The 16,147-nt window shown below is 42.2% G+C and overlaps 1 protein-coding gene across 1 annotated transcript in view; it reads right to left on the minus strand.

Annotated features, from left to right (window-relative positions):
• Positions 1-15,875, minus strand: part of LOC143774789 (extracellular calcium-sensing receptor-like) — a 34,642-nt gene extending 18,767 nt beyond the window's left edge. The window contains exons 1-2 of the mRNA XM_077262557.1: positions 15,848-15,875; positions 18-328 (exon numbers count right to left, since the gene is read on the minus strand). Of these exons, the coding sequence (XP_077118672.1) occupies positions 18-328; positions 15,848-15,875 (339 nt within the window). The remainder of the gene's footprint in view (positions 1-17; positions 329-15,847) is intronic.
• Positions 15,876-16,147: the final 272 nt, after the last annotated feature.

Below are 16,147 nucleotides of genomic sequence, written 5' to 3' on the forward strand. Positions count from 1 at the left end.
TGACAATGTTCACCTACCTGCGGATACCTGTATAAACTCAACATTTCAGCCATGAGGATTGAGCATGTAGACCCAGAGTCACCAACAATCCCAGCCAGTGTTCCTTCACCACAATTATAATTTTGGACACTTGGTTCCCGTCCCGATAACATCCACAAGGTGCCTTCTGCTGCTCTTCTCACGACTGTACAAGTGTCATAAATTTGGAATCCCAGAGTGATATTGGGAAGAAGATCTGGATTTTTATTGATCTCATCCACGGCGAATATAAAGGCCTGCATTATCTGGTAGGATCGAGCTTCAAGTCTAATGGAGTAAAATGTAGATGCTTGAAAGTTATTTTTTTACATATATCTGTATCATCTGTATCTATGTTCTTTATATCCCTCTTATAGATATACCATGCCCATTTCCTTTTCTAAAATACTCTAGGCTGGCACTATAAGTATTGATTTGAGGGTATGACCAGGACTAGTTTAGTCATGATGATCAGTGCAACAAATTAGGACTTTATCAGAAAAAGGTTTATTTATACATACTGTCACAATTCATCTTTCCATTTGAAATTTGGGAAAAGTATCGCTTCCCGGGTGAAAGCCAACAAATGTATGGGTAGGTAGGATCAAGCTATGCTTAAAACTGCCATAGGCTGATGGGTGGAGAGCTCAGTCAGAAAGCCTGTGCACACAAATATCAAAAGACTCATCATCACTTCCAAGCAGAAGGTGACAGAAGTGACAGTCAGTCTTTTGATATCCAAGAAAGTTAAGACCAAAACATTTGGTAATGCTGACCTATGTATCATTGTTGACGCTGCACACAGACTACTCAGGTTTTAGGGTTAGCTGAGAACTTCACTTTACAATAATAGTGATACATGGCTTCCATGGTACAAGATTAACTGATCGTTTGGTCACTGGTTGGTCATTGAAACTTACTATGGAAGGAATTCATACATACAATCTAAAGTGATCACATATGGAATAACCATACTGTATAGCGGTCCATGGGTCATGATTCTTCAATGCTCTAATTTGCTCCTCTCCCTTAGAAAGTCCACATACCGAGCATTGGCGTAGGCCATTGTGCTTTACATATATATCTACTATGAAGTACGATACCTGGTCCTTGTTTCCTGGTTTTGATGTATCAATTTTCATCATACAACATGCTTGTATTGGATATTTGGTATTGATGAACCCTCCATACCAGTGCAAGACTTGATATCTACCAAATCTTGCCAAAGCAAAACAATTATAAGCATTTTAGATATTTGATAGACTTACATTTGACATTTAAGATCTTCTGGTTTGCTTGTAAATTGAGTTTCTGAATAAATTCCTTTCAGATGAATCGGGAACGTGCCTCCAATGACCAGGTCCCCAAACTGACCTAGATACCCGCTGATATTGCCACCAGGTGTATGGCAACCTGCAGTGGACATCACTCCTTCACACCCTTTTACAACACATGTATACATAAACCAAACCCCACAAAGCAACAGGGATGTGATCTTATATAGACACTGCATATGTCGTAAGGTTACAATCAGATATAGCAGATGAACAGTCAGATAATATGTCATGATCGGATTTTACATAGAGATATGGGACTAGAATGATAATAAGGTGAGGAAGACCACCCAAAGAGCCACAGTCAGTTCTATCTTCTACACAATTAGTGGAAAATCTTCCAATAAGAAAATAGTTTTAGTCTCACATAGATAGTAAGTGAGAACCAGGCACATTCAAGTAAATTTATCCATTATTCGTCCCTTACCTTTTTTCTACCGTCCCTTTCTTTCTTCCTCTTTATTTTCTAATCTCTTTGCCCTTTTTAATTCTCCTTTATTCTTCTTTGTTTCTTTCCTTTCTTTTTTAGTTCTCTTTCCTCCCTTTCCTTGCACTTTTCTTGTCTTTTTCTTCTTGTCCTTTCACCCTCCTTCTTCTCTTTCTCTTCCCAGAGTTCCTCCCCTTCCTGTTTTTCTTTTCCTTCTTTCCCCTTCCTTTTGTACTCTCTTGTCGCCCTTCCTTTCTTTCCCCCTTTCTTCCTACATACCAATTCTTCTTTTGTCTACTCTTCCCTTCACTCCCTCCTGTTCCACTATTCTCTTATGTTCTCCTCTGCCTTTCCTCTCCCTTCCTTCACTCCTTTTGCCCTTTTAGCTTCTTTCTCCCTTACCTTCTCCTGCCTTCTCTTTTCTATTCCCCTTTACCTTCTTCTAGCTTCCCTTTTCCTTCCTTTTCTGTCCCCTTCACTTTTTCCTATCTTTCCCTTTCATCTTTTTTCCATCTCCCTTACCATCTCTTCCTTTCCTTTTCTATCTCCCCTTTCCTTCTCCTCCCTTCTCTTTGCCTCTTACCTTTTTGAAAAACTTAGAGCCACATAACCAATGAGATTCTCTATGTCTGGTCACTTATAAAATGTATTTTTAGTGTCACAAAAAGTCAATAATCCTTGTATTGTTTTTACTGTCCGAGAACCATATATTCCACCAACGCGAAAATCCTCCTCCAAAAATACATTGAAGTCTACAAAATATCTATAACACCCCCAATCCCAGGCACTTTAGTCCAGCTCAGTCTCAGTCACATTTGGAAAAGTATTTCATGCACCCACGACACACATAATGCCATCTCACAGATAGCAATAGGATCAGTCGTTATTCTGGTTTATATACATGAAACATAAGTCCTGGGGGGCTGGAGTGTAATTATTGTAACCGGCTGCAAAAGGAAAGGATGATTTCAGTACAATTAACCATCCCAAGTGACTTGTCATCATCTTATATTAATACAATTTACAGCCGGTTCATAATGCAACCATCCAACTATAATAAAACAAATATTAGAAATGTTTCCCTACTAGGAGGCATTAGGTGAGATCTTTTAAAAAGAAAGTTGGAATCATTGAAACATTTTTGATGAAGATGAAGATGATCTTATTTACTTTAAATATTATAAATAAGTGAAATTAAATCACAGCTTTGCCAGAATTTTTAATTTAAGTTGTGATGCTTAGTCGCTTCTCATGGGCAACTCGTGAGGCGGGAAAGTCGAGGAGTCCGAGGTCAAAATGTCAGGAGGATTGTATGTCATAGACAAAGGGATAACACAGACGGACAGTCAAAGGAAAAGTTTGAGGTCAGAGTGCATCAAGGCAAAATGGGTAATAAAAATTGGTAGTCAAAAAGGAAATTCCAAGTTCCGGCAACAAAGTTCATGACATCAGAATACTGAGCACAGAGCAAACACACCGCTGAGTTAAAAGCTAGAGCTGGCAAGGCCTAATAATAATAAGCCAGCTAAATAGCCAGGTAATCACCCAGAATGGGTGACACCTGGAAGACCCTGCTTACCAGGCCAGATTGGACAGCTAGGCAGTCAATCACAATACCGACAGCCAAGCACAACCCTGCCTCAGATTAGGTGATTTGTCTGACACTGACAATACTGAGAACTCAGCATTCCCTATCCTATAGAGCAGCTTAGCTGTCACTCACAGCATGGTGAAATCGTGAGACTACCCCCTCTTCTAATGGGGCCACCGGATAAAACAAACCCCATCTGGCCAGTCTTGGAGTTAACCGCTTGACTTCTTCAATGGAAACTAAATTCTTATGATTAGTGACCACAGTGACTTGATGAACTGCCCCCTCCAAAAAATGTCTCCATAACTCAAAAGCTCATGTAATGGCGAGTAACTCACGATTCCCAACATAATTAATTATTTTCAGTAGACGAAAATTTTCTTGAAAAAAATGCACATGGCTGCAGGTTTGTCAGACTTTTGGGCTCCTGAAATAATATGGCACCTACCTCGACCTCCGAAGTATACACCTCCACAATGAATGACTCTTGGACATCGGTTGGATTAGAAATTTTTTTTAAAGCCTTAACAGCATCCAGTGACCAAACTTTGAAATCTTCCCCTTTATGTGTGAGATCAGTAAGAAGTATAGCAATCTGGGAAAAACACCTAATGAATTTTCTATAATATCTGGTGAACCCTAGAAAACATCATAACTAGTGATGGGCGAGCACTAAAATGCTCGGGTTCTCGTTGCTCGGGTCAAGCAGATTGGAATACTTGGGTACTCAACCCGAGAAACAAGCCCAATGTAAGTCTATGGGAGACCCGAATATTTTTACCGTGATCCCTCCAGGGGTCCTTTTAAGGTCTAAAGACGTGTGAAAATGATGGAAACACTGCTCAAATGACACAGGAACATCATGGGGATCGCCCCTGGAAGCATTCCTGACTCCTAGTTCACAGCTGTAAACTATTTTTTCCGAGATTCATGCTATTTTCCTGGTGCCACAAAAAACACACTAAAACGAAACCAAAATGGGTTTTGCTTGGAAATATGTCAAGGTACATCCTTTGCAGGTTAATGACTTGCCTGTAAGGCCAAATATTTAACCCCAGACCAAAATGTTCCTCTCCTACTTGGGCTTAGTTCAGATGCTGCATTTTTCAACTTTAACATTGCTTTCAACCACTACAAATGCATTCTTTGGGAAATGTCATTGTAACATTTAACCCCCCTAGCTGGCCATGTGGTGTGTGACACAGAAGCAGACCCATCTTGTTTCATTTACGAAGGAGGGACTCTTAAAGTCACAGAGCGTATTTTTACTGGTGCATCAGGCGACATTAATCTTCTTAAAGGGCCATTATTAAACTGTGGGTCTCCTAAGCTGTTGTAGCCTATGCTGTGAGTGGATGGACTCCCAAGAATTACGACGCACCACAATACCCCTGTCATAAGATGTCCAGGGGGGACTCCTGAAAAAGTGTTGCATTGAATTCAAGACCTGCCCTGCTACCCATTAGGCCTTGGAACCCACATACTGGATGGGACCATGAAAATCCACTTCACAATATGCACTTTGTACATCCATAAGTCGCCAACGATAGATGTAAAAGGTCTAACTTAATCTACCCAAGTGATTATTAATGGGGCTTCAGTGCAAGATTTCCAACATATAACAGTAAATGGCATTTCCACGCCAAAAAAATTAATTACACCTCCATGCAAATTGAGCGTTTTCTCCACACAAACGCTTGAAGATCATTATATTTTTTTCGACTGTTATTGTATCAGATAAAGAACATAATGTTACTTCCCTGAAATCGTCTTCTGATGGAAAAGAAAATCATTCAGTGAACTGTTAAACTGTAGGCAAAGATCGTACATTGAAAGATGGTGGACGTTAAACAAGGCATGGTTCCCAAAGTTTTTTTTTTTCAAATTTAATAAAAGTGCGTTCTTGCCCTACCAAATCCATTTCTCAATGTTCAAATAAAAAAATCACATATAAAATCACACAGAGTTAAGGAGAACTGACTGCAAGGAAAAAAAGGAAAGAACCTGTATCTCTTCCACCAATTCTTGCTAACAGTTCAGAGTTGTGGCTGATAAAAATATCACCAATTAGTCCAAAAGCGAGTGAAACAGATTCCTTTAAATCCTTGTAAGACTATAAAGTTTACTAATGTGACAGAAAATTATTTCTGTTTTCAGTTAAGCTTTTGAGAATACCCAACAATGGAATCTGAATGACGTGATGGGAGACAGGAGACTGTTAGTTTGAAAAAAAAAAAATTGTGTACCATGAAACCTCAAGCTGTCAAACCCTTTCTTGGTTTTCAAATGGTAATGGAATCCCGACAATATGTTGAGAGCAGGATGCACTACATTGAAGGACGATCAACATTTTGTATTTTTTAATGGTATGATGGTTCCCTCTTTGCAGAATGATTTACAGGAGAATTTGGCAATTTTATTTTCCAAGCTTTTAACACTAAGGTTCAGATACGGCTTTAAAGAAGGCTAATACTTGCAATACAGCGCAATTTTATTTCAAAGGACAAAATTCAAGGAATAGTATGCTTGAATAGTATGAGTGCGTACACTTTTGTATATGCTAACATACAAAGGTTAAGAACATATTAGGATTAAATACATATAATGATTAAGTATATATAAAGATTAACTACATACAGTATACTTACATTATCACCAAGAGGCTTTTAAACATCATCCGTCTGGAATATCAGAGGCAACACCAAGACAGAGAACCACTAGGAGATTACCTACACTGCATGGGCGTCCCCCAATTATGCAGATATCAGCACACTGTACATGTACAGGTACCCCAGTTTTGGCATCTGTCTTAGACATGTTTCTCTGGTCTTATATAGTGATTTACACTATGTAGTAACTCTAGTTTCATCCAGCCCTTCAAGTGGCCAGCTTTCAAGGTCGGATGAAACTGAGATATCATGGCATCATCAGACAAGGGGCCATAAATCCTTAGAATATAAAAGCCACAAGGATTTAGATAAAACCACCACAGGCATAGTTTCAGTAAACCTTAATGTTTTACATTACCATTTGATGCAGCCAAAGTTATGGTTCTCAAGGAGAGAAACTAATATAGTGGACAAATAAATATTTGTAATGAACTACCGAGGCAAAGTAACAGCATTGCTTTATCAAATTTATATGAAGTGTATTGTGTCCTATGAACGATGCTATGTATGCATGCAGAAATACGATTTTTCAAACAAAAATACACCAGGACTCAGCCTGACATAGACTGTATAAATTATTTTTTGGGTTTTGGTGAATTTTATAAAAAGAAAAATTTGAACAAGGCTAGCACACAGAACTATGCTATGTATGGCTAAGAAAATACAATTTTTCAAACACAGATACACCAGGACTCAGCCTGAAATAGCTTGTATAAATTTTTATAAAATCAACAAACAGGTGCTGCGCTAGCAGGAGGAACTGTGACTAGGAATACATCTCAGTCACCTACCTCACTGTTATGAACTGATGTGTCCACTTGGGACAATGAGCTGCTGCAGACCGTCCTCTGCTATCTTGGAAGATCTGTGATTAGAACAGTGCAGCCACGTGAACGATGCACTACCATCCGGGGAGCGTCCTCCCGTAGTGCTGAAAACCCCACCAGTCTCGCCGCTGTAGTGTCCGGCAGGCAGCTACGGCCGATAGCGCCGCCGTGCAGTGGCGTGGTGAGCGGGGGGCGTGGCTTACTAGGTGACGTCACCAGTCCGTATGACGGACACTAACAGGGGCCAATCCCCCTGATCACAGATCTTCCAAGATAGCAGAGGACGGTCTGCAGCAGCTCATTGTCCCAAGTGGACACATCAGTTCATAACAGTGAGGTAGGTGACTGAGATGTATTCCTAGTCACAGTTCCTCCTGCTAGCGCAGCACCTGTTTGTTGATTTTATTCTAATTTTAATATTGGGTGGCAGGGTTGCACACTACGTGCCAAGGTGCTTGCAGCTGAAGGTTCAGGCCAATACATAGCGCCAGTGTGTTACTTTACAGTGTTTTGTATAAATTTTTATTTTTTGTTTTTTGGTGAATTTTAGAAAAAAAAATTTGAACAAGGCTAGCACACAGAACTATGATACGTATTCCTGCAAAGCTACAATTTTTCCACCACAGATACACCAGCTGTCTGCCTCAGATAACAGACTGATTTAAATGTGGCTTTGATTTTGGGGGGTGTTGTGAATTTGGTTTCTGGGCTCCCCCGGTGGTCACTGGTGGTACTGAACTTGTGTGCTTCATCGCCTCTGTTCACCTGTTTCCATCAGGATGTGGGAGTTGTCTATTTAGCCTTGCTCCTCAGTCATTTCTATGCCGGCCATCAATGTTACCAGAAGCCTTTCTGTTGCATGTTCCTGCTCCTAGACTACTATCAGCTAAGTTGGACTTGTAGTCCTAAGTTTGTTTTGCATTTTTGTTCCAGTTCTCTGTGATTGTTTATTTCTGAGGCTGGAAGCTCTTGTGAGCTGGAATTGCCACTCTGGTGTCATGAGTTGATATTAGAGTCTTAAAGTAATTCCAGGATGGTGTTTTGAAAGGGTTTTCAGCTGACTGTGAAGTTCCCTTTTCTGTCTTCCTACTATCTAGTAAGCGGACCTCAATTTGCTAAACCTATCTTCATACTTCGTATGTCAATTTCCTCTGAAATCACCGACAATATATGTGGGGGCTACTGTCTGCCTTTTGGGGAAAATTTCTCTAGAGGTAAGCCAGGTCTTTATTTTCCTCTGCTAGGGTCAGTCAGTTCTCCGGCTGGCGCTGGGCATCTAGGGATAAAACGTAGGCACGCTACCCGGCCACTGTTATTTGTGCGGTAGGTTTAGCTCACAGTCAGCTCGAGTTCCCATCTTCCAAGAGCTAGTCCTTTTTGTATGCTTTACTACGTTCTCTTGCCATTGAGAACCATGACAGTTTGGCCGGCCAAGGGTTAAAATTATTGGCAGAAGAAAGGAGAGAAAAGAAGTCTGCAGAGAATTTTTTTTTTTTTTTTTTTCTGAGTTTGCTCATTAGTTGATTTACTAGCTTCTCTGCTTACTGCAGCCTTCGTCTCTCTCTCCTTCTAATCCTTGAATGGTTCTGACTTCACCTGATGAAAATGGATCCTCAGGGTTTAGCTACAGGTCTGAACAATCTCGCTATGAAGGTTCAAAGTTTACAGGATTTTGTAATTCATGCTCCTATATCTGAACCTAGAGTACCTTTGCCTGAATTTTTCTCCGGGGATAGATCTCGCTTCCAGAATTTCAAACATAATTGTAAATTATTTTTGTCTCTGAGATCTCGCTCCGCTGGAGATCCTGCACAGCAGGTCAGGATTGTAATATCCTTGCTCCGGGGCGACCCTCAGGATTGGGCATTTGCTTTGGCACCAGGGGATCCTGCGTTGCTCAGTGTGGATGCGTTTTTCCTGGCTTTGGGGTTGCTTTATGAGGAACCTCATTTAGAGATTCAGGCTGAAAAAGCCTTGATGGCCCTGTCTCAAGGGCAAGATGAGGCTGAAATATACTGCCAAAAATTTCGTAAGTGGTCTGTGCTTACTCAGTGGAATGAGTGCGCCCTGGCGGCGAATTTCAGAGAGGGTCTCTCTGATGCCATTAAAGATGTTATGGTGGGGTTCCCTGTGCCTGCAGGTCTGAATGAGTCCATGGCAATGGCTATTCAGATTGATCGGCGTTTGCGGGAGCGCAAACCTGTGCACCATTTGGCGGTGTCTACTGAGAAGACGCCAGAGATTATGCAATGTGATAGAATTCTGTCCAGAAGCGAACGACAGAATTTTAGGCGAAAAAATGGGTTATGCTTCTATTGTGGCGATTCAACTCATGTTATATCAGCATGCTCTAAACGTACTAAGAAGGTTGATAAGTCTGTTTCAATTGGTACTTTACAGTCCAAGTTTATTCTATCTGTGACCCTGATTTGCTCTTTATCGTCTATTACCGCGGACGCCTATGTCGACTCTGGCGCCGCTTTGAGTCTTATGGATTGGTCCTTTGCCAAACGCTGTGGGTTTAATTTAGAGCCTCTGGAAGTTCCTATACCTCTGAAGGGTATTGACTCCACGCCATTGGCTAGTAATAAACCACAATACTGGACACAAGTAACTATGCGTATTAATCCGGATCACCAGGAGATTATTCGCTTCCTTGTGTTGTATAATCTACATGATGTGTTGGTGCTTGGATTGCCATGGCTGCAATCTCATAACCCAGTCCTCGACTGGAAAGCTATGTCTGTGTTAAGCTGGGGATGTCAGGGGACTCATGGGGACGTACCTTTGGTTTCCATTTCGTCATCTATTCCCTCTGAGATTCCGGAATTTTTATCTGATTATCGTGACGTTTTTGAGGAGCCTAAACTTGGTTCACTACCTCCGCACAGAGATTGCGATTGTACAATAGATCTGATTCCGGGCAGTAAGTTTCCAAAGGGTCGTTTATTTAATCTATCTGTGCCTGAACACGCTGCTATGCGGGAATATATTAAGAAGTCCTTGGAAAAGGGACATATTCGTCCTTCGTCATCTCCCTTAGGAGCCGGTTTTTTCTTTGTATCTAAAAAAGATGGCTCTTTGAGGCCGTGTATTGATTATCGGCTTTTGAATAAAATCACGGTTAAATATCAGTATCCTTTGCCACTGCTTACTGATTTGTTTGCTCGAATAAAGGGGGCCAAGTGGTTCTCTAAGATTGATCTTCGTGGGGCGTATAATTTAGGGCGAATTAAGCAGGGGGATGAGTGGAAAACCGCATTTAATACGCCTGAGGGCCATTTTGAGTATTTAGTAATGCCTTTTGGTCTTTCAAATGCCCCTTCAGTCTTTCAGTCTTTTATGCATGACATTTTCCGTGAATATTTGGATAAATTTATGATTGTGTATCTTGATGATATTTTGATTTTTTCGGACGACTGGGACTCTCATGTCCAACAGGTCAGGAGGGTTTTTCAGGTTTTGCGCTCTAATTCCTTGTGTGTAAAGGGTTCTAAGTGCGTTTTTGGGGTTCAAAAGATTTCGTTTTTGGGGTACATTTTTTCCCCCTCTTCCATTGAGATGGACCCTGTCAAGGTTCAGGCTATTTGTGATTGGACGCAGCCCTCTTCTCTTAAGAGCCTTCAGAAGTTTTTGGGCTTTGCTAATTTTTATCGTCGATTTATAACTGGTTTTTCTGATGTTGCTAAACCGTTGACTGATTTGACTAAGAAGGGTGCTGATGTTGCTGATTGGTCCCCTGCTGCTGTGGAGGCCTTTCGGGAGCTTAAGCGCCGCTTTTCTTCCGCCCCTGTATTGCGTCAGCCTGATGTTACTCTTCCTTTTCAGGTTGAGGTCGACGCTTCAGAAATCGGAGCTGGGGCGGTTTTGTCGCAGAAAAGTTCCGACTGCTCCGTGATGAGACCTTGCGCGTTCTTTTCTCGTAAATTTTCGCCCGCTGAGCAAAATTATGATATTGGTTATCGGGAGCTCTTGGCTATGAAGTGGGCTTTTGAGGAGTGGCGTCATTGGCTTGAGGGGGCTAGACATCAGGTGGTGGTATTGACTGACCACAAGAATTTGATTTATCTTGAGTCTGCCAGGCGCCTGAATCCTAGACAGGCGCGCTGGTCGTTATTTTTCTCTCGGTTTAATTTTGTGGTTTCTTACCTACCGGGTTCTAAAAATGTGAAGGCGGATGCCCTTTCTAGGAGTTTTGAGCCTGATTCCCCTGGTAATTCTGAACCTACAGGTATCCTTAAGGATGGAGTGATATTATCTGCTGTTTCCCCAGACTTGCGTCGGGTCTTGCAGGAGTTTCAGGCGGATAGACCTGATCGTTGCCCGCCTGGTAGAATGTTTGTTCCTGATGATTGGACCAGTAGAGTCATATCGGAGGTCCATTCTTCTGCATTAGCTGGTCATCCTGGAATCTTTGGTACCAGGGATTTGGTGGCTAGGTCCTTCTGGTGGCCTTCCCTGTCGCGAGATGTGCGAGGTTTTGTGCAGTCTTGTGATGTTTGTGCTCGGGCCAAGCCTTGTTGTTCTCGGGCTAGTGGATTGTTGTTATCTTTGCCTATTCCAAAGAGGCCTTGGACTCACATCTCCATGGATTTTATTTCTGATCTCCCTGTTTCTCAGAAGATGTCTGTCATCTGGGTGGTGTGTGACCGTTTCTCTAAGATGGTCCATTTGGTTCCCTTGCCTAAATTGCCTTCCTCATCCGAGTTGGTTCCTCTGTTTTTTCAAAATGTGGTTCGCTTGCATGGTATTCCGGAGAATATCGTGTCTGACAGGGGAACCCAATTCGTGTCTAGATTTTGGCGAGCAATCTGTGCTAGGATGGGCATTGATTTGTCTTTTTCGTCTGCTTTCCATCCTCAGACTAATGGCCAGACCGAGCGAACTAATCAGACCTTGGAGACTTATTTGAGGTGTTTTGTGTCTGCGGATCAGGATGATTGGGTTGCCTTTTTGCCCTTGGTGGAGTTTGCCCTCAATAATCGGGCTAGTTCTGCCACCTTGGTTTCTCCTTTCTTCTGTAATTCGGGGTTTCATCCTCGTTTCTCTTCCGGTCAGGTGGAGTCTCCGGATTGTCCTGGAGTGGATGCTGTGGTGGAGAGGTTGCATCAGATTTGGGGGCATGTGGTGGACAATTTGAAGTTGTCCCAGGAGAAGACTCAGCATTTTGCCAACCGCCGTCGTTGTGTTGGTCCTCGTCTTTGTGTTGGGGACTTGGTGTGGTTGTCTTCTCGTTTTGTCCCTATGAAGGTTTCTTCTCCTAAGTTTAAGCCTCGGTTCATCGGCCCGTACAAGATATTGGAGATTCTTAACCCTGTGTCCTTTCGTTTGGACCTCCCTGCATCTTTTTCTATTCATAATGTCTTCCATCGGTCATTGTTGCGCAGGTATGAGGTACCGGTTGTGCCTTCCGTTGAGCCTCCTGCTCCGGTGTTGGTTGAGGGTGAGTTGGAGTACGTTGTCGAGAAGATCTTGGACTCCCGTGTTTCCAGACGGAGACTTCAGTATCTGGTCAAGTGGAAGGGCTACGGTCAGGAGGATAATTCTTGGGTGACAGCCTCTGATGTTCATGCCTCCGATTTGGTCCGTGCCTTTCATAGGGCTCATCCTGATCGCCCTGGTGGTTCTGGTGAGGGTTCGGTGCCCCCTCCTTGAGGGGGGGGTACTGTTGTGAATTTGGTTTCTGGGCTCCCCCGGTGGTCACTGGTGGTACTGAACTTGTGTGCTTCATCGCCTCTGTTCACCTGTTTCCATCAGGATGTGGGAGTTGTCTATTTAGCCTTGCTCCTCAGTCATTTCTATGCCGGCCATCAATGTTACCAGAAGCCTTTCTGTTGCATGTTCCTGCTCCTAGACTACTATCAGCTAAGTTGGACTTGTAGTCCTAAGTTTGTTTTGCATTTTTGTTCCAGTTCTCTGTGATTGTTTATTTCTGAGGCTGGAAGCTCTTGTGAGCTGGAATTGCCACTCTGGTGTCATGAGTTGATATTAGAGTCTTAAAGTAATTCCAGGATGGTGTTTTGAAAGGGTTTTCAGCTGACTGTGAAGTTCCCTTTTCTGTCTTCCTACTATCTAGTAAGCGGACCTCAATTTGCTAAACCTATCTTCATACTTCGTATGTCAATTTCCTCTGAAATCACCGACAATATATGTGGGGGCTACTGTCTGCCTTTTGGGGAAAATTTCTCTAGAGGTAAGCCAGGTCTGTATTTTCCTCTGCTAGGGTCAGTCAGTTCTCCGGCTGGCGCTGGGCGTCTAGGGATAAAACGTAGGCACGCTACCCGGCCACTGTTAGTTGTGCGGTAGGTTTAGCTCACAGTCAGCTCGAGTTCCCATCTTCCAAGAGCTAGTCCTTTTTGTATGCTTTACTACGTTCTCTTGCCATTGAGAACCATGACAGGGGGGCACAACTAAATTGTGGCTATGACACAAAAAAAAAAAGATTTTATGGTGCACTCACATGGTGACTGGGACCAAAAAATTTTTTACATTTGCACGCTGTTAGATTTCAATAACCTGGCTGTAGTCTGCAGCGTGAACAAGCAAATACATGTTAAAATAAGGGGGCTATGGATTGCGTTGGAATTAAAGGAGCAGGTATAAGGTGAAGAACAAAAAAGTAACAGAAAACTGCAGTTAGATATATATTAAATAGGCAGCAGCAGACAGTTATGGAGCTTTTGGGGGTATGCAGTGAGAGCTATGTACTCACATACAGTGCCTGCAGGCCTTGCACTGATGTGGATATGCGCACATAGACTCCCCTGCCTACCTAGCGCTGCAATCTCTGGACCCATGAATTAGCCCTAAAAAGGACTGTTGGTTTCTCAGGAGTTGTGGAACAGTTGCAGACCTACACTCACTATTAAAAACACGATTCTGACCCTATCTCAGCAGCAGCTCTCCCTACACTCGCTACGTCCGGAGCAGAATGCGGCGAGCAGGGTGGTGCCAGGTCTCTTACAGACCTGATGACGCTGTGCGGCCCAGCCAATCACTGTAATACTACAACAAAGATGGCTGCGGCATTACAGTGCATGGCTGACAACCCCTGCATTGTCATTGGTGCTCTAAAAAGCACCAGAATTGCAGGGAGGAGTACCGAGCAATTCAACTTGCTGAAGATGGTGTCACTGTGCATCGGTCAACTACACAACGCACTTTGCACAAGGAGAAGCTGTATGGGAGAGTGATGCGAAAGAAGCCGTTTCTGCACGCCACAAACAGAGTCGGCTGAGGTATGCAAAAGCACATTTGGAGAAGCCAATTTCTTTTTGGAAGAAGGTCCTGTGGACTGATGAAACCAAGATTGAGTTGTTTGGTAATACAAAAAGGCGTTATGCATGGCGGCAAAAAAACACAGTGTGTTGTATAGTTGATAGATGCACAGTGACACCATCTGCAGCAAGTTGATGCTGCAGCTCTCTGGAGGTGGTCTGAGGATTGTCCTTGACTGATCTCACCATTCTTCTTCTCTGCCTTTCTGATTTTTTTTGGGCCTGCCACTTCTGGCCTTAGCAAGAACTGTACCTGTGTTCTTCCATTTCCTTACTATGTTCCTCACAGTGGAAATTGATAGGTTAAATCTCTGAGACAGCTTTTTGTATCCTTCCCCTGAACAACTATGTTGAATAATCTTTGTTTTCAGATCATTTGACAGTTGTTTTGAGGAGCCCATGATGCCACTCTTCAGAGGATATTCAAACAGGAGAACAACTTGAAAAGTGGCCACTTTAAGTAGCTTTTCTCATGATTGCATACACCTGGCTATGAAGTTCAAAGCTCAATGAGGATACAAAACCAAAGAAAGTGTTTTAGTAAGTCAGTAAAAAGTAGGTAGGAGCATTTAAAACAAGAAAATGATAAGGGTGCCCATACTTGTGCACCTGTCAAATTTTGTTTGAATGCAGATTGCACATTTTCTGTTAGTACAATAAACCTCATTTCAAGGCAGAAACATTACTGTGTCCAACAGTTATTAGAAATATGAAACTGAAATAGCTGTTGCAAAAAAAACAATTTTTAAAAAACATTAAGCTTAAGATTAATAGGGGTGCCCAAACTTTTTCATATGACTGTAGGTTTTAGAAATGTAGTTTCCATTTTTTCACCATTTGCAGACCAGTAACAGTTATATCCAACATGTGATTTTCATAATTTCCTGAATTTTCCTTCTTTGTGTTACAATATCACCTTTGACAAGGTTATTAATTTCTGCGATCAGTAAATTTTCTTTTGTGTTCCGCCATCCTCTAGCTACAGGCCATTGCCGCACTCCTCTGGATTTTGTTAATAGAACAGATGGTCCACTGAGCAACAGGATCCCAAAGCATCTTGTTCCAATCATCAATGTTTACTCACTTTGTGGTGTAATGTGGCGAATTAGACCCACTCTAAGTCTCGATAAAAACTGTGCTCCGATAAAAATCAGAAGTGCGTACAAGATCATTAGAATATCTCAGTAGTGCAACCCCAGGCTCATATGATCTGAGCCTATGTGACACATGAAAATGACAGTAATCATTGATGTTTATGGTGATACGGATCAACATAAGGGAGCATATGGCCACTTAGGAGGCCACTGTCTAATGAGAATGGCCCTATTTGATTTGGATCCATGAAAAATTGGTGCATTTTTCTGTTGTCTATAATCCTATGGACACATCATAATTTAGAATATGACGTCATCTTTGGAGGAACATTCAGATGTGATTTAAAAATATGGATCAACAAAGTCAGTTATCGTTGAGAGCCTCGTACAACTAAAATCAAGTAGTTCCCTAAGGATTCCACCAAAGATGATTCAGATCCATTACAGTTTATAGTAAGGCTCATCATTTCCTCATTTCGTGACCTTGGTGTTCGTGCTGTATGCTAACCATGATGCCATCCTTAATGTCATCATACAGTGGACAATAACAATGGCTTCCATATCTCCAGATTAAGAAAAACCTGTCCTTCTTACCAGCCATATACTGTACATTGCCCACATTTGGATCTGGACGACATGTTACGAAAAATTAAACCTAGTGGTTGAGGTGAAGAATAAGAAGTGGTAATGTAGAAGGACAGTTGCCTTTCAATGATTATAATATAGGTTACTTACCTGCCCTTCAATCCTAGCCCTTTTTTTATGGATGTTACAGCAGTAGACGGGAGGCAACAGCATGTGGGAATTTATGATCTGTGGAAAACTGATCAACTGACAACCCTACGAGCAGAGGGTTCCCTTGGTGCCAAAGGAAAATACCTAATTTTTACGTATCAAGTGTCATTTATTA

Source organism: Ranitomeya variabilis, chromosome 5, assembly GCF_051348905.1.
Source record: "Ranitomeya variabilis isolate aRanVar5 chromosome 5, aRanVar5.hap1, whole genome shotgun sequence".
NCBI lineage: Eukaryota > Metazoa > Chordata > Amphibia > Anura > Dendrobatidae > Ranitomeya > Ranitomeya variabilis.